The following is a 19,975-nucleotide window of genomic DNA, read 5'->3' on the forward strand; positions in this document are numbered from 1 at the left end:
ATATATATCAATACAGTCTACAAGGGATACAGTCCGTAAGCACACATGATTGTGCGTGCTGCTGCTCCACTAATAGTACTAACCTTTAACAGTTAATTTTACTCATTTTCATTCATTACTAGTTTCTATGTAAGTGTTTTTATATTGTTTTACTTTCTTTTTTATTCAAGAAAATGTTTTTAATTTAGTTATTTTATTTTATTTTATTTTTTTAAAAGTACCTCATCTTCACCATACATGGTTGTCCAAATTAGGCATAATAATGTTAATTCCACGACTGCATATATGGGTTGATATCGGTATGGGTTGATATCGGTATCGGTAATTAAAGAGTTGGACAATATCGGAATATCGGATATCGGCAAAAAGCCATTATCGGACATCCCTATTTATTATGCATTTTCGGCCGGTGCGACTTATACTCCGAAAAATACGGTACATAATATCGCAGTCAAGCACTTGTTGCAGGTGGCAGAGTCTGCATTCATTTAGCACCAAAACAAAGCACTGATTTGTATTTTTGGCCTTTCGTCTATGCCATTATGGAACCGAGTTTTAGTATACTACCCTACTTGGGACTTGATTGACATACACAGGTTGTCGACTTAAATGGATTCCATTGTTTTCTCAAACTGTCCAACCCCATAAAGGTAACAAAAAAACAACACCATTTGAGTCCTGCAATATCCTGCTGTGACAATGGTCCCACACAATAGTCAGTACAAAGAGCACTTCCCCAACAGACATTGCTCACCTCTTCGTTGTCATACAGTGTCACCATGCGGATGTTGGGTTCTGTGTCCAGCGAGTTCCCCGAGCAGGACTCGATTAGCCCCTGACACAAGTCAGACATAATTGCACAGCATCATAATGAGATCTGTAAGGACGGTTGTATAAAAGGAATTCACCGCAGGTGTTTGCATGGCAGTGATTGGTACCTGCATGGCGCAGTAGCAGCTGTGAAGGTTGTCCAGGCGAGGAGAGAAAATGAACTCTTCATACACGCCACCCAGCGCCTGTACGCAGATGAGAGAAACAGCCAATGTGGTCAAGTATCTCAGTGGTGTACTGGCATTCACTGTCCATGTGGAAAAAGGTTGGCTCACCGCTGGCTGAGTGTCAGCCAAACAGAGCTCAAAGTCAAGCAAGGCTTCAGGTTCAACTCCCAGCTCTGAACACAACACCTTCACCAGCGCTGGGTGGTGTTTCTCTGCCTGAGAGGGACAGGAAACACATTTATGTATAACACCTTTTTTTTATAACTATCTCATGGGTCATGAATATGATGTTAGCGCTGGTTTTACCGTGTTGGCAGCGGTGGTGGCATTTCCTGAGGTTGCATTGCCCGTCTCCAACTCTTCCTGGACAGCGGTGGCCAGAATGGGCACACTGATACACAAACCAGCATGTGTCAGCAATGATAAACTATGACATGAGTATACGTGTACACAGTTCTTTGCTAACACCTTAAACCACAACAACAGCAATGATATAAGGACTATATGTAACTAAAATATCACTTAGCAGGGCACAAACATTTGTATATAAATTGTGTGTGTGTGTGTGTGTGTGTGTGTATATATATATATATATATATATATATATATATATATATATATCAAAAGTTTGGGGTCACATTGAAATGTCCTTATTTTTGAAGGAAAAGCACTGTACTTTTCAATGAAGATAACTTTAAACTAGTCGTAACTGTAAAGAAATACACTCTATACATTGCTAATGTGGTAAATGACTATTCTAGCTGCAAATGTCTGCTTTTTGGTGCAATATCTACATAGGTGTATAGAGGCCCATTTCCAGCAACTATCACTCCAGTGTTCTAATGGTACAATGTGTTTGCTCATTGGCTCAGAAGGCTAATTGATGATTAGAAAACCCTTGTGCAATCATGTTCACACATCTGAAAACACTTTAGCTCGTTACAGAAGCTACAAAACGGACCTTCCTTTGAGCAGATTGAGTTTCTGGAGCATCACATTTGTGGGGTCAATTAAATGCTCAAAATAGCCAGAAAAAGAGAACTTTCATCGGAAACTCGACAGTCTATTCTTGTTCTTAGAAATGAAGGCTATTCCACAAAATTGTTTGGGTGACCCCAAACTTTTGAACGGTCAACGCAGCCGTCTACCAGCAAGTTTTAGAGCACTTCATGCTTCCTGCTGCTGACCTGCTCTATGGAGATGGAGATTTCAAGTTCCAACAGGACTTGGCGCCTGCACACAGCGCAAAATCTACCCGTGCCTGGTTTACGGACCATGGTATTTCTGTTCTAAATTGGCCCGCCAACTCCCCTGACCTTAGCCCCATAGAAAATCTGTGGGGTATTGTGAAAAGGAAGATGCAGAATGCCAGACCCAAAAACGCAGAAGAGTTGAAGGCCACTATCAGAGCAACCTGGGCTCTCATAACACCTGAGCAGTGCCAGAAACTCATCTACTCCATGCCACGCCGCATTAACACAGTAATTGAGGCAAAAGGAGCTCCAACCAAGTATTGAGTATTGTACGTGCTCATATTTTTCATTTTCATACTTTTCAGTTGGCCAACATTTCTAAAAATCCCTTTTTTGTATTAGCCTTAAGTAATATTCTAATTTTGTGACACACGGAATTTTGGATTTTCATTTGTTGCCACTTCAAAATTAAATGAAATAAACATTTGAATGCATCAGTCTGTGTGCAATGAATAAATATAATGTACAAGTTACACCTTTTGAATGCAATTACTGAAATAAATCAAGTTTTTCAAAATATTCTAATTTACTGGCTTTTACCTGTATACTAGCCCACTGCAGACACATGCAGAAATCAACAAAGAATCGAAAAGTATTAAATCTGTGACAAAAATAATATCCGCTCTGTCTAAACGATACCGTTTGATCAGCTGCTCGTCATCAAAAAAACCAAAAACATTGTTCCGTTCCCTGAATGTTCGCGGCACGTCTCTCTCGCCTCAGTGCCATCCCCTGCTGGCAACTCCTAACCACTTAAGACACCTCTGAAGGTCTCTTAAATATCGTGGAGAGTAGGAGTGATTCTTAGACTTAAAGGCCTACTGAAACCCACTACTACCGACCACGCAGTCTGATAGTTTATATATCAATGATGAAATCTTAACATTATAACACATGCCAATACGGCCGGGTTAACTTATAAAGTGACATTTTAAATTTGCCGCTAAACTTCCGGTTCGAAACGCCTCTGCGGATGACGTATGCGCGTGACGTAGCCCGGCGAACACGGGTATGCCTTCCACATTGAAGCCGATACGAAAATGCTCTGTTTTCATTTCATAATTCCACAGTATTCTGGACATCTGTGTTCGTGAATCTGTTTCAATCATGTTCATTGCATTATGGAGAAGGAAGCCAAGCAAGCAAAGAAGAAAGTTGTCGGTGCGAAATGGACGTATTTTTCGAACGTAGTCAGCCACAACAGTACACAGCCGGCGCTTCTTTGTTTACATTCCCGAAAGATGCAGTCAAGATGGAAGAACTCGGATAACAGAGACTCTAACCAGGAGGACTTTTGATTTGGATACACAGACGCCTGTAGAGAACTGGGACAACACAGACTCTTACCAGGATTACTTTGATTTGGATGACAAAGACGCAGACGTGCTACTGTGAGTATGCAGCTTTGGCTTTTTTTTGCGTATGTACGTAACTTTTTTAAAATATATAAGCTTTATGAACCTTGGGTTAGGTGAACGGTCTTTTGGGCTGAGTGATTGTGTGTGTTGATCATGTGTTTGAATTGTATTGGCGTGTTCTATGGAGCTAGGAGCTAGCAGAGGAGCTAGGAGCTAGCATAACACGTACCGTACCGGACGTGCGCGTCACGTACGTAACTTTTTAAAAATATATAAGCTTTATGAACCTTGGGTTAGGTGAACGGTCTTTTGGGCTGAGTGATTGTGTGTGTTGATCAGGTGTTTGAATTGTATTGGCGTGTTCTATGGAGCTAGGAGCTAGCAGAGGAGCTAGGAGCTAGCATAACAAACACGCAGGTGTTATTATGCAGGATTAATTTGTGGCATATTAAATATAAGCCTGGTTGTGTTGTGGCTAATAGAGTATATATATGTCTTGTGTTTATTTACTGTTGTAGTCATTCCCAGCTGAATATCAGGTACCGTGAGTATGCAGCCTTGGCTGCTAAACATTCGATAACTTGACCGTATGTGCGCGTCACGTACGTAACTTTTTAAAAATATATAAGCTTTATGAACCTTGGGTTAGGTAAACTGTCTTTTGGGCTGAGTGATTGTGTGTGTTGATCAGGTGTTTGAATTGTATTGGCGTGTTCTATGGAGCTAGGAGCTAGCAGAGGAGCTAGGAGCTAGCATAACAAACACGCAGGTGTTTTTATGCAGGATTAATTTGTGTCATATTAAATATAAGCCTGGTTGTGTTGTGGCTAATAGAGTATATATATGTCTTGTGTTTATTTACTGTTGTAGTCATTCCCAGCTGAATATCAGGTCACCCTCGGCTCTCACAGCATCTTCCCTATCTGAATAGCTTCAACTCCCCACTAGTCCTTCACTTGCACTTTACTCATCCACAAATCTTTCATCCTCGCTCAAATTAATGGGGAAATTGTCGCTTTCTCGGTCCGAATCTCTCTCACTTCATGCGGCCATCATTGTAAACAATAGGGAACTTTGCGTATATGTTCAACTGACTACGTCACGCTACTTCCGGTAGGTGCAAGCCTTTTTTTTATCAGATACCAAAAGTTGCAATCTTTATCGTCGTTGTTCTATACTAAATCCTTTCAGCAAAAATATGGCAATATCGCGAAATGATCAAGTATGACACATAGAATAGATCTGCTATCCCCGTTTAAATAAAAAAAATTCATTTCAGTAGGCCTTTAAGAACGTTGATAAAAAGCTTTTATTCTTAAGTTTGAGAGTAGGACTAAATTTTGCAAATTCTCAGGACTTAAGTGTAAAATGGCACTCTAAGAAGCTTGATAAGTACGGCCCCTGGGTATTATCTTCCACCCAACTCTCTCGTTTGAGTCACACATTAAGAGTGTTACTAAAACGGCCTTCTTTCATCTCCGTAATATCGCTAAAATTCGTTCCATTTTGTCCACAAGCGACGCTGAGATCATTATTCATGCGTTCGTTACGTCTCGTCTCGATTACTGTAACGTTTTAATTTGGGGTCTCCCTATGTCTAGCATTAAAAGATTACAGTTTGTACAAAATGCAGCTGCTAGACTTTTGACAAAAACAAGAAAGTTTGATCATATTACGCCTATACTGTATATACCTTTATATACATATATATACACACCTATACTGGCTCACCTGCACGGGCTTCCTGTGCACCTAAGATGCGACTTTAAGGTTTTACTACTTACGTATAAAATACTACACGGTCTAGCTCCTGCCTATCTTGCCGATTGTATTGTACCATATGTCCCGACAAGAAATCTGCGTTCAAAGAACTCCGGCTTATTAGTGATTCCCAGAGGCCAAAAAAAGTCTGCGGGCTATAGAGCGTTTTCTATTGGGGCTCCAGTACTCTGGAATGCCCTCCAGGTAACAGTTAGAGATGCTACCTCAGTAGAAGCATTTAAGTCTCATCTTAAAACTCATTTGTATACTCTAGCCTTTAAATAACCCCCCTTTTTAGACCAGTTGATCTGCCGTTTCTTTTCTTTTCTTTTCTACTCTGCTCCCAACCCGGGGTGGACTGCTAGCCTGTCCATCAGATGGGGACATCTCTACGCTGCTGACCCGTCTCCACTCGGGATGGTTCCTGCTGGCCCCACCATGGACTGGACTTTCGCTGATGTGTTGGACTTTCACAATATTATGTCAGACCCACTCCACATCCATTGCTTTCGGTCTCCCCTAGAGGGGGGGGGGGGTTACCCACATATGCAGTCCTCTCCAAGGTTTCTCATAGTCATTCACATTGACGTCCCACTGGGGTGAGTTTTCCTTGCCCGTATGTGGGCTCTGTACCGAGGATGTCGTTGTGGCTTGTACAGCCCTTTGAGACACTTGTGATTTAAGGCTATATAAATAAACATTGATTGATTGATTGATGAAAAAATTTATATTTTGTTGTTTTCTTACTGTACTGAAAATGAACCGAACCGTGACCTCTAAACCGAGGTACGTACCGAACCCAAATTTTTGTGTACCGTTACACCCCTAGTGTTTAAAAAACCCAAATAGCTTTAGTAATCTCCCTCTCGGTTACTGACAGATGAGTCTCCTTGTTGGGGCCGAAGGAGTCGTTGACGTCCCTCTGCAGGTGGATGGCCAGGTGGGGAACTCTCAGCAGAGGTCGTGACACATGCACCAGCCGCTGGACAAGCTTGTCGTCTTGCTGCGTGACGACACACCGGCATGAACACAAGTCCCTGATGCTCACACGTAGTGCTCAACTGTACCTTAACAATGACACGCCCCGCAATGGTCAGGTCACGATCAAACCAGGTGTTCCAAATGCCACCACCGTAGCACTCCACGCCGACCTGCAGACAGCCCTGGTTTGTCCTCTTAGACCTTGGCTTCACCTGAAACACACAATGTTGTCATTTAAGTTACAGCTAAATTCACGTCCTAATTGGGAGTCATTCTCACCCTGAGACAGGGGCTGTCTGTATGCGCTCCAATCATGGAGAAGCCATTCCCAGGCGAGTAGTTCCCGCCCACGGCAAAAGCAAGGACACAGGAGAAGTTCCTGGTCACAAAGTACTGAAAAATTAAGCAGACAATTCTTTAGAACTTGCCATTGTCACGTGCAGGAACACAAGGGCGGTACCTTGCGGGATGGCTTGATGTCCCATCTGTCCACCTCCTTCAGCTCAACAAATCCTGCTTCCAGCAGACGCCTGCGACATTCTTCTACCACTGAGGAAGAAACACTTGTTTTAATTGGTTGCTTTGCAAATCATCTCAGTGCAGCACTTTGTGGTAAGATAAGCTGGATCTCAAATATTGCTACAATCGAATACCAAGGTCATAAAGGGCCAATATTGGGATATGGATACTTCTTACTTGGAAGTTTTTAAGACTCTGGAATGTGTTTGTAAACTTGCCTTTAACCTCTTAAGGCCCAAGCTGTTTGTTTACATGCTTTTTTTAATTTCTCTTTGCTATTTGGGCTTATTGGACCCTAATTAGAATAAAAACTAAGAATCATATTTTGATATGATGTACTTAGTCCATAAGTACACAAACGTGTACTTCATGTTTAGTGACATGCTCATTCTTATTTTTACACTTTCTTTCCCAAATTCCATTGTATGCTATACTCTTCTGACGCCACCAGATGGCAGTATAAGTGTCCACATAAGCAGCCATAAGACCCCAATTCAGTAGTGTACACAATTTTGGAAACAAGAGCTAAAAGGTGCTGTCCACGCATGTGGCCACTAAGCCTTTTTAAAAGGGGAACTTAACTTTTGGGGGAATTTAGCCTATCGTTCACATCCTTATGTAAGACAAGCACACATAAGTTTTTCTTTTTATGCATTGTACCGTATTTTTCGGAGTATAAGTCGCACCGGAGTATAAGTCGCACCAGCCGAAAATTCATAATAAAGAAGGAAAAAAACATATAAGTCGCACTTAGGGATGATGTTTGATAAGAAATTATCGAGTTCGAGCCTATTATCGAATCCTCTTATCGAACCGATTCCTTATCGATTCTCTTATGGAGTCCAGATAGGTTGTTGTATATGGAAAAAAACACACAATATTTGGCTTAACAATAATAAATAATAAAAAAATAAAATCTAATAAATAAATAAATATTGACTGTTACCCACCTAAAAAAATAAAATAAAATAAATAAATATTGACTGTTGTTACCCAAAGTATATTAAGTGGGATTTTTCAGAGAAACAAATATATACAGCAACACAAAAACAAGCTGTCTCTGTGATCACTATAGGTGTATAAATAATAATATAGTGTTCAATAAAATCAGTCCCTTGGGCACAAAACTGAAAATAATACAGCTCTCCAAAAAGTGCACTTCTGCTGCTATTGGAACATAACTGTTTGTTATGATGCTTTGACATTTTTGCACTTTATTTCTTTATTGAAAGAAAATTCTATGAAGAGAAAAGTTGTTTGCAAATGTGGTTACAATGCTAAAAAATGAAAAGTTAAAGCTAAAAAAAGAAATACACTTTATTGAGTTAACATTATTTCTTTATAGGGGGAAAAATGTTATGAGCTAGAGAATATAACAACTACACTACCCAGCATGCAACGGGAGTTACGAGCACGCGCGGTAGCCCCGAAAAGTGTTGCATGTTGCCACGCTGTGAAAGTAAACGTCAAGAACTCAGCCAACACGCCTCGTCTGCATTATTTATAATTAGACAGACAACACATCTACAGTGTGATTTTGTTTTGTTTACAAGGAAAGAAAAACATAAGTTAAAAAAGGGAGATATGTTGTGTATATATGTATGTGCTGCGGTTGTTTGAAGAACGTTGTGACAGCTGCCGTAAAGGAGGTGCGTTGCTAGCCTGGTTGCTATGTTTCCGGTTGGTGGTAAAAGTGTTCGTCATGTGTTTGCTCAAATCTCTCAGTAAAGTTATTCATTGGATTATACCTTTTGTTTGGAACTTTATTACACCTTGGAGCGCTTTTTCCCGTCCATTGTTTTCCTGCTTTCGCTATCTGCGCCTAATGACTGAGCTACGTGACGTCATTTCTTGTGATGTCCCACGGAGCATTTCTGGTCGGGACGGGATTCGAATAAAGAACCAACTCTTTTCCTTTACTATAGTGGTCTCGATAACGGGTACCGGTTCTCAAAAAGGGATTCGAGTCCGAGGACTCGGTTCTTTTCTTATCAAACAACCGGGAAAACCGGTTTCGAGTATCATCCCTAGTCGCACTGGAGTATAAGTCGCATTTTTGGGGGAAATTTATTTGATAAAACCCAATACCAAGAATAGACATTTAAAAGGCAATTTAAAATGTCTAAAGAATAGTGAACAACAGGCTGAATAAGTGTATGTTATATGAGGCATAAATAACCAACTGAGAACGTGCCTGGTATGTTAACGTAACATATTACGGTAAGAGTCAAATCGCTAAATCCCATGAAATCTTATACGTCTAGTCTCTTACGTGAATGACATCAATAATATTATTTGATATTTTACGCTAATGTGTTAATCATTTCACACATAAGTCACTCCTGAGTATAAGTCGCACCCCCGGCCAAACTATGAAAAAAAACTGCGACTTATAGTCTGAAAAATACAGTAGTAGTTATTTACATTTTTTGTATTTTTGTGTCAGATTAGAGGTATTTGAGCCCAAAAAAGGTTTTGAATGAGAGGCTAATACAAATAAAGTCCGCTGACTTTATTTGTGTTAAACAATTTTATGTAACATAAGGACTAAATGTCTAATTTGGTTGATATTGTCTTACATTGTTATTCAGTATTTAACACAATATTGCAAAATGATTCATGAATAGGTTTGATTTTCTTTTTGTTTGTTTGATTGAATATTTGTCCTGTGTTTTTATCTGCTCATAATCGTCATCTTTTTGGGGGAAATTTTGCCTAAAATTCACAATATTCATGAGAGACAAGAACACTTATGTCTTTTTTAATACATTCTAACTCATAAATAAACATAAATAAACACATGTTTACAATTGAGCAGATGGGGGCCATGATGTCACTGCATTTATTGTGTTTCTTCCGACCATAAAAACAATAAATAACCATACAAAAAGTGCCAATCGATACTCCATTTGCATTTCGTGACCTGAATATTAACCAAGTACTAACGATATTGTTATTATAAGCACTACCATTAAGGACCTACATTAAGCGGCGCATTGATCACAGAGATCAATTATGTTGCTGTATTGACATCCTCAGCTGGTGAACTGTTTTCTTGCCTCTGACTCTGTGAAAGTAAATTCCAGATCATAAATAATGCCTCTCAGCGTGATAGTAAAATTATGTGGACATAAACTGAGAGGTTGGTAAACTTTGACTGCCAATTTAGATCCGTAGATGGCAAGAAAGACACGCGAAAGACGCTTTTTTTTACCGTTCGCAAGGACTCTTGAGTCAATCTTCATCTAAAACGGGAATATATCAACATCCTCCCGGTCGGCATCCTAGTGAAAGAAGACATTGTACATGTAAGTGATGTTTTATTACGTTTTTTGCCTTTAATGAAGTCTGCAGTGAGTAGTAACTTCATGTAGTTGAAGGAAAAGGTGTGCGATGTGATGCGTCGAGGATAAAATGCGCCACCGTATGCTTAAATTGAGCAAATAATACAAGTTAATAAGAATGTGCCTGTTATTACATGACATATATACTTACAGTGTGGATATAAAAGGATGATGGAGGTGTTGAGAGGTTTTTTAGAGCACTTTAAAGGCAGAATAGGGCGACTCTCATAGGTTCCATTGTAAGCAGACTTTTGCCCGCATTTATTTACTAGCTACCGTATTTTTTGGACTATAAGTCGCAGTTTTTTTCATAGTTTGGCCGGGGGTGCGACTTATACTCAGGAGCGACTTATGTGTGAAATTATTAACACATTAGCGTAAAATATCAACTAATATTATTGATCTCATTCACGTAAGAGACTAGACGTATAAGATTTCATGGGATTTAGCGATTAGGAGTTTTTGATTGATTGAGACTTTTATTAGTAGGTTGCACAGTGAAGTACATATTCCGTACAATTGACCACTAAATGGTAACACCCGAATAAGTTTTTCAACTTGTTTAAGTCGGGGTCCACTTAAATTGATTCATGATACAGATATATACTATCATATATACTATCATCATAATAAAGTCATCACACAAGATAATCACAATGAATTATTTACATTATTTACAATCAGGGGTGTGGAGGGGGGGGGGGGGGTAGGATATGGACATCAAGTAGTGGACATAGAGAGAGAGAGAGAGAGAGAGAGAGAGAGAGAGAGAGAGAGAGAAAGAGAGAGAGAAAGAGAGAGATCAGAAGGCATAAGAAAAAGTATCTGCATTTGATTGTTTACATTTGATTATTAGCAATCCGGGGAGGGTGTTAGTTTAGGGTTGTAGCTGCCTGGAGGTGAACTTTTATTGCGGTTTTGAAGGAGGATAGAGATGCCCTTTCTTTTATACCTGTTGGGAGCGCATTCCACATTGATGTGGCATAGAAAGAGAATGAGTTAAGACCTTTGTTAGTTGGGAATCTGGGTTTAACGTGGTTAGTGGAGCTCCCCCTGGTGTTGTGGTTATGGCGGTCATTTACGTTAAGGAAGTAGTTTGACATGTACTTCGGTATCAGGGAGGTGTAGCGGATTTTATAGACTAGGCTCAGTGCAAGTTGTTTAACTCTGTCCTCCACCTTGAGCCAGCCCACTTTAGAGAAGTGGGTAGGAGTGAGGTGGGATCTGGGGTGGAGGTCTAGAAGTAACCTGACTAGCTTGTTATGAGATGTTTGGAGTTTAGATTTGAGGGTTTTGGAGGTGCTAGGGTACCAGGAGGTGCATGCGTAATCGAAAAACGGTTGAACGAGAGTTCCCGCCAGAATCCTCAAGGTGCTTTTGTTGACCAGAGAGGAGATTCTGTAGAGAAATCTTGCTCGTTGGTTAACCTTTTTGATTACCTTGGTTGCCATTTTATCACAGGAAAGGTTAGCCTCTAGAATGGAACCTAGGTAGGTGACCTCATCTTTCCTGGTGATAACAATGTCACTCACTTTTATGGTGAAGTCATTGACTTTCTTGAGGTTGATGTGGGACCCAAACAGGATGGATTCTGTTTTACCCAAGTGTAAGGATAGCTTGTTGTCTGTGAGCCAGGTGCAAGTTCTACAGAGCTCAGCACTGAGGATTTTCTCCACCTGTGACTTGTCCTTGCCGGATACCAGCAAGGCCGAGTCATCCGCAAACAAAAACAATTCACAGTCGCATGCCGATGACAAGTCGTTTATGTATATTAGGAACAGTAAAGGTCCCAATATACTGCCTTGGGGGACTCCACAGCTCACCGAGAGGGGGGGGGGGACACGGTGCCGTTCACCTCTACCACCTGCTCCCTCCCCTCCAAGTAAGATTGCATCCAGCTCCATGAGGTTTTGTTAAATCTGATTGCTCTGAGCTTATCCAACAGTATAGCGTGGTTAACGGTGTCAAAGGCCTTCTGAAGGTCCAGCATGACCATGCCGCAGTATTTGCCCGCGTCCACCTCATGTTTGATGTGGTCGCTCAGATAGAGAAGGCATGTGTCAGTGGAGTGGTTAGTTCTGAAGCCGGATTGGAATTTGTACATGAGTTTATTAGTGGCAAGGTAACTATCGACAGATTGTTTGGTAAACGTATAGCATGTTCTATATGTTATAGTTATTTGAATGACTCTTACCATAATATGTTACGTTAACATACCAGTTGGTTATTTATGCCTCATATAACGTACACTTATTCAGCCTGTTGTTCACTATTCTTTAGACATTTTAAATTGCCTTTCAAATGTCTATTCTTGCTGTTGGCTTTTATCAAATACATTTCCCCCCAAAATGCGACTTATACTCCAGTGCGACCTATATATGTTTTTTTCCTTCTTTATTATGCATTTTCGGCCGGTGCGACTTATACACCGAAAAATACGGTATATATATTTGGTCCGTCTGCCCATCCCTACTTTGTGGGTGCTAGGCCAGAGTGCAAAGGTGAGCAACGCAAAGCTCTATAATCTAATCTGAAGATAAGATAAGATGTAGTTTGACCCGACCTGCACACAACTCATCATACACACGTCATCAGATTCAACTTAAGTATGAATATCACATCAAGTACTTCATCTTACAACAGGACATATGAAAAATAGCATTCAGGGTTAAATCCTCAGACTTTACCGTGATATGGAGACGCTCCTCTGTTGACAAACTGCAAAAATTCTCTAGCAGCTGACTGCACGGCTACCTTGGAGCCATTCATTGTTATGGACTGGGGGAAAAAACCAACAGTAAAATAGCCATCAACTCGGAATGCCAAGGGAATTTAAAAAAACAACATCAATAAACTAACATTTTAGTGCTAGCTCTGTAATTTGAAATGTATACTTTATGCCGTAAGGATTGCCAGTAACAATGCATATGAGTCAGTGACAATAAGATTCTAGTATTTTCTTATCATTTCGGACTAGTATTTTTAAAATGAGGGCAATGCACATTTTTTTAATGTATCACAATGTATTTAAACAAGTGTCAATAGTTAAACATGCATTTAAAAGTGTTTACATTCATTAAAAATAATGTTTTTCACATTCCATTTTTTTTCCCCCCATTTATTCTTAATGAAATCTTAGTTTGTTAGGACTGCCTAACATGTCATTTTATATGTTCCATTGACATTTAAAAAATATTGCATTAGACAGGTATTTAGTATTTTATTTTCTACCAACTTTATATTCATTGAAAAAAAAAAAAAATCATCACAAACTACAAATAAATGCAATCAATCCAACAGCTATTCACATCATGTTTACCCACCATTTCATCACCTTAAGCTAGTATTTATTGTTGAACGAACATTTTATTTAGTCGCACAACCTGACTGTCTGTTGAGTCACTTGACAGGAAATATCGTATGCTGAAAAACTACATTTTTATTTAAAATACAAAAGTTTTTTCTTAATAGTGTCTTTTGATAACGCAGACAGACAAGTACTAAACGTATCAAAAACAGGCTGCACAACGTTCTCATTCATTTGCTAAATATGCTCGTAGCTTTGTCCTCCGAGGACAAAGCTACGAACAATGGGAGACCGGGCTTTCTACTCCGCCGCTCCCAGTCTGTGGGACGCTCTCCCTGACCACCTGAGGGCACCCCAGACTGTGAATGCTTTAAAAAAAAAGGCTTAAAAACCCTTCTTTTTAAAAAAGCCTTTTTTTAGATTTATGCATACTAGGGCTGCAACTAACGATTAATTTGATAATCGATTAATCTGTCAATTATTACTTCGATTAATCGATTAATAATCGGATAAAAGAGACATACTGCATTTCTATCCTTTCCAGTATTTTATTGAAAAAAAACAGCATACTGGCACCATACTTATTTTGATTATTGTTTCTCAGCTTTTTGTACATGTTGCAGTTTATAAATAAAGGTTTATTTAAAAAAATAAAAATAAAAATAAAAAAAAGCCTCTGCGCATGCGCATAGCATAGATCCAACGAATCGATGACTAAATTAATCGGCAACTATTTTTATAATCGATTTTAATCGATTAGTTGTTGCAGCCCTAATGCATACTAGTTTTAGCTATTTGGCTGTTGTAGCTTTTATTTTTATTTATTATCCTTTTCATTTTTTATTTTATTTTTATTTTTTTATACACTGTAGCACTTTGAGGTTGTTTACTCAATGTAAAGTGCTTTCTTTTTCTTTTTTTTTACAAATAAAATCTATTATCATAAAATCTATTATAGTTCAAGCTGAGACTTTTAGGACAAAATATAATTTTCTTCCAACAGACAACACAAATAAAGAAAACAAAGTCACTCAGCCATTAAGGTCAGTTGGGGTCATCTACATCAGTGTTTCTTAACCATGGGGCTGGGGGCCACGCCGGCACTCAGTTATAATACATTTGTCCTTGCGGCAGTAATGACAAACTCAAACAAACAAGTCATAGAGCAGTTTTTTTAAGCACAAAATTTATGACTTAAGTGGGGAAGCCAAGTTAAACATATTCATTATTAATTTAGCGTCTGTGTTTTAGCACAAAATGACTATGTAAACTTATTGTTTGTCAGTTATTTATGTTTGTCAGTTATTTATGAGTCCCTCCTTATGCACTATATTTGGTTAGTACTTCATTTTCTAAATCAGCCTGACCCAAGCCCCAAGGTTATGTGTTAAATACATTTGTTTTGTTTATTATTATTTCTTCGGTCAGCGGTCAACAAAATAAACAAACAGTTTTACATAAACAAATATTTGTACATTAATAAATTGAAAATGTTGCAGACCCAAAGGGTTTAGGCTGAAGTTGAACACTTATTGCACTTAACCCTATAAACCAGGGGTCACCAACGCGGTGCCCGCGGGCACCAGGTAGCCCGTAAGGACCAGATGAGTAGCCCGCTGGCCTGTTCTAAAAATAGCTCAAATAGCCGCACTTACCAGTGAGCTGCCTCTATTTTTTAAATTGTATTTATTTACTAACAAGCTGGTCTCGCTTTGCCCGACATTTTTAATTCTAAGAGAGACAAAACTCAAATAATATTTGAAAATCCAAGAAAATATTTTAAAGACTTGGTCTTCACTTGTTTAAATTCATTTATTTTTTTTACTTTGCTTCTTATAACTTTCAGAAAGACAATTTTAGAGAAAAAATACAACCTTAAAAATGATTTTAGGATTTTTAAACACATATACCCTTTTTACCTTTTAAATTCCTTCCTCTTCTTTCCTGACAATTTAAATCAATGTTCAAGTATTTTTTTTAATTTTTGTAAAGAATAATAAATATATTTTAATTTAATTCTTCATTTTAGCTTCTGTTTATTCGACAAAGAATATTTGTGAAATATTTCTTCAAACTTATGATTAAAATTCAAAAAAATTATTCTGGCAAATCTAGAAAATCTGTAGAATCAATTTTAAATCTTATTTCAAAGTATTTTGAATTTATTTTAAAATTTTTGTTCTGGAAAATCTAGAAGAAATAATGATTTGTCTTTGTTAGAAATATAGCTTAGTCCAATTTGTTATATATTCTAACAAAGTGCAGATTGGATTTTAACCTATTTAAAACATGTCATCAAAATTCTAAAATTAATCTTAATCAGGAAAAATTACTAATGATGTTCCATAAATTCTTTTTTTAAGTTTTTCTCTTCTTTTTTTCGGTTGAATTTTGAATTTTAAAGAGTCGAAATTGAAGATAAACTATGTTTCAAAATTTAATTGTCATTTTTTTCGTGTTTTCTCCTCTTTTAAACTGTTCAATTAAGTGTAAATATCATTAATTATTAATAATAACATAGAGTTAAAGGTAAATTGAGCAAATTGGCTATTTCTGGCAATTTATTTAAGTGTGTATCAAACTGGTAGCCCTTCGCATTAATCACTACCCAAGAAGTAGCTCTTGCTTTCAAAAAGGTTGGTGACCCCTGGTCTACAGTCTCTACGAGTTGGCCAAGGTCTTGCCCAGAACAGTACAGGCTTGTATCATCAGCAAAGAGAATACAGTTGAGTTTTTTAAAATACTTTACGAATATCATTAATATACAATAAATATAATATACATTATCTACTTTGTGATTAACACATGCTTTATATCATTTGACAAGAGTGTAAGTATCAATCAATCAATGTTTATTTATATAGCCCTAAATCACAAGTGTCTCAAAGGGCTGTACAAGCCACAACGACATCCCCGGTACAGAGCCCACATACGGGCAAGGAAAAACTCACCCCAGTGGGACGTCAGTAGGTTAGATAAATTTAGATAAATAAATAAATAAAATAACATTAAATAAAATAAATAAAATAATTTAAAAAAATAAAATAAATAAATAAATTAATTAATAAATAAATAAAATAAAATAAATAAATTTAGATACATAAATTTATTGAACACGATTAGAATCAAGAGGGAGATTACCAATTCAGTGTTAAAATGTGAATGGGCCCCGGGCCCCTCTGTAGTGGAAAAGTTGGGCCCCAAAATCAAAACATATTAAGAACCCCTGATCTAAACGATGCAACTTCCTGTTTACTGCTATTATTGCTTAACTTTAGAACACAAGTCATGTTTTTGGTGACACATTGAAGGAATTGCTTCCATTAAAAAGGAACACTGCACGTCTGGTCATAAACAACACGGAAGAACTTCAATTGTGTGAATAACAAGTTTAAACTAAATTGCTAGCTTACGCCGCACAACAAACCTGCTTGTGGCCTCTCTTGTTCCACGGTCTAACGTCAAAATTAAAGTCCCATTCAGCGCCACATTTGACAGGTAAAAGAAGGATCTTACCTGCACTGGCGGGACTTTGAAGTCATGCACGCGCTGAGGTGAGTGACGACACCGGCGGCTGAAGGCAGGAAACCACAGATTTGTCGACTCGTCAGCAGTGGCGGTAGCAGCGCTGTCACAGTGACCCCCAGCGGCTAGGAGGTGTAACTACACCTGCACACCTTCAGTTCTGTGAAATCACAGCAGTGTTTTTCAACCTTTTCTGAGTCAAGGCACGTTTTTTTCCATTGTAAAAATCCCCGAGGCACACCACCGGGAGAAAAGATTAAAAATATGAAACTCAGCAGCCGATATTGACGATGAAAAAGTTGTTCTCGAAATTGTTGGATATTAATTCAAAACCATAACCCAGTCCTTTTGAACCTTTGATGAGCCAAGGCACATTTTTTGCGTTGAAAAAATCCAGAAGCACACCACAAGCAGGCATTGTTAAAAAACTATACTCAGTTGACGGTAAAAAGTGGTTGGATATAACCAAGCATGCATCACTATAGCTCTTGTCTCAAAGTAGGTGTACTGCAGAGGTGGGACCAAGTCATTGTTTTGAAAGTCATAAGTAAGTCTCAAGTCTTTGCCCTCAAGTCCCAAGTCAAGTCCCGAGTCAAGACAGGAAAGTCCCGAGTCAAGTCCAGAGTCAAGACTGGAAAGTCTCAAGTCAAGTCCCAAGTCCATACCTCTGTCACCACCTGTCACATGATAGATCCACTATGGACTGGACTCCCACACTATTATGTTAGATCCACTATGGACTGGACTCTCACTATTATGTTAGATCCACTATGGACTGGACTCTCACTATTATGTTAGATCCACTATGGACTGGACTCTCACTATTATGTTAGATCCACTATGGACTGGACTCTCACTATTATGTTAGATCCACTATGGACTGGACTCTCACTATTATGTTAGATCCACTATGGACTGGACTCTCACACTATTATGTTAGATCCACTATGGACTGGACTCTCACACTATTATGTTAGATCCACTATGGACTGGACTCTCACAATATTATGTTAGATCCACTATGGACTGAACTCTCACACTATTATGTTAGATCCACTATGGACTGGACTCTTACAATATTATGTTGGATCCACTATGGACTGGACTCTCACACTATAATGTTAGATCCACTATGGACTGGACTCTCACACTATTATGTTAGATCCACTATGGACTGGACTCTCACACTATTATGTTAGATCCACTACGGACTGGACTCTCACACTATTATGTTAGATCCACTATGGACTGGACTCTCACACTATTATGTTAGATCCACTATGGACTGGACTCTCACACTATTATGTTAGATCCACTATGGACTGGACTCTCACACTATTATGTTAGATCCACTATGGACTGGACTCTCACTATTATGTTAGATCCACTATGGACTGGACTCTCACACTATTATGTTAGATCCACTATGGACTGGACTCTCACACTATTATGCTAGATCCACTATGGACTGGACTCTCACACTATTATGTTAGATCCACTATGGACTGAACTCTCACACTATTATGTTAGATCCACTATGGACTGGACTCTCACACTATTATGTTAGATCCACTATGGACTGGATTCTCACACTATTATGCTAGATCCACTATGGACTGGACTCTCACAATATTATGTTAGATCCACTATGGACTGGACTCTCACACTATTATGTTAGATCCACTATGGACTGGACTCTCACACTATTATGTTAGATCCACTATGGACTGGACTCTCACACTATTATGTTAGATCCACTATGGACTGGACTCTCACACTATTATGTTAGATCCACTATGGACTGGACTCTCACTATTATGTTAGATCCACTATGGACTGGACTCTCACTATTATGTTAGATCCACTATGGACTGGACTCTCACTATTATGTTAGATCCACTATGGACTGGACTCTCACAATATTATGTTAGATCCAGTATGGACTGGACTCTCACTATTATGTTAGATCCACTATGGACTGGACTCTCACAATATTATGTTAGATCCAGTATGGACTGGACTCTCACAATATTATGTTAGATCCACTATGGACTGGACTCTCACAATATTATGTTAGATCCACTTGACGTCCATTGCACCGGTCACCGGGGGTGGGGGTCCCACATCTGCGGTCCCCTCCAAGGTTTGTCATTGTCATCCCATTGGGTTGAGTTTTTCCTTGCCCTGATGTGGGATCTGAGCCGAGGATGTGGTTGTGGCTTGTGCAGCCCTTTGAGACACTGGTGAATTAGGGCTATAAAAGTCAACTTTGATTGAAGAAAAACTTGAGAAGCACTGATCCAAGGACTTGGTGCTTCCTGTGAACAGGACCAGAAGCACCACCAGCACGCATATGAAAAAGAGAAGTGGTAATCAAAGCAGGGAGACACACAAGTTGTGACATGTCATGTCTGCATCAACATCAACATCACATTCTTGCACTCACGTATGACACCAGCTGCTCTCCACAGTCCAAAGCAGCAAGCTCAGATAATAACTTCTCACTCATCTCCAACATGAGCAGCAAAAGTCTTCCACCTAAAGCAAAAAAGGGGTAACCTGAAAATAAAAACTGCTCATATTTTGCCTGTTATAGTTTGTATCAAATCCAGGACTGATGGACCTTCATGTTTCTGCCCACTGCAGGGTGGGAGTGGGACATGGAGCAGACAGACAGATGGAGGAGATGACATGTTGTTGGTAAGAGTTGCGTTGAGCAAACACACCATGTGACTTGTAACCTTCAACAATGGCAGGTTAAGTCGACAGTCCTCAAATTGTCTGACATGGCCAAAACTGAAAATGGAGCCATTTCTTGCACATTTCTAAAGTACTTTGTTAAATGAGGCAGTTTATAAGCCTTGGTTTTATTTTTAAAAATTGAGAATCATAAGATCTGAGGGATAGTCGTCTTTAAATACTAAAGATG

The 19,975-nt window shown here is 38.9% G+C and overlaps 1 protein-coding gene across 2 annotated transcripts in view; it reads right to left on the minus strand.

Annotated features, from left to right (window-relative positions):
- The window catches only part of dnpep (aspartyl aminopeptidase), a 41,977-nt gene extending 24,805 nt beyond the window's left edge, over positions 1–17,172 (minus strand). The window contains exons 1-10 of one of the 2 annotated variants that reach the window (XM_062042379.1): positions 17,038–17,172; positions 12,902–12,992; positions 6,812–6,900; positions 6,631–6,744; positions 6,438–6,563; positions 6,249–6,373; positions 1,305–1,389; positions 1,107–1,214; positions 939–1,016; positions 755–835 (exon numbers count right to left, since the gene is read on the minus strand). In XM_062042379.1, coding sequence (XP_061898363.1) covers positions 755–835; positions 939–1,016; positions 1,107–1,214; positions 1,305–1,389; positions 6,249–6,373; positions 6,438–6,563; positions 6,631–6,744; positions 6,812–6,900; positions 12,902–12,983 — 888 coding nt within the window. In that variant the 5' untranslated portion in view covers positions 12,984–12,992; positions 17,038–17,172. Of the gene's footprint in view, positions 1–754; positions 836–938; positions 1,017–1,106; positions 1,215–1,304; positions 1,390–6,248; positions 6,374–6,437; positions 6,564–6,630; positions 6,745–6,811; positions 6,901–12,901; positions 12,993–16,948 lie in introns of both variants that reach the window. The other variant, XM_062042370.1, reaches the window with a different exon arrangement.
- Between the last annotated feature and the right edge of the window lie 2,803 nt (positions 17,173–19,975).

The sequence above is a fragment of the Entelurus aequoreus genome, linkage group LG01, assembly GCF_033978785.1.
Source record: "Entelurus aequoreus isolate RoL-2023_Sb linkage group LG01, RoL_Eaeq_v1.1, whole genome shotgun sequence".
Taxonomy (NCBI): domain Eukaryota; kingdom Metazoa; phylum Chordata; class Actinopteri; order Syngnathiformes; family Syngnathidae; genus Entelurus; species Entelurus aequoreus.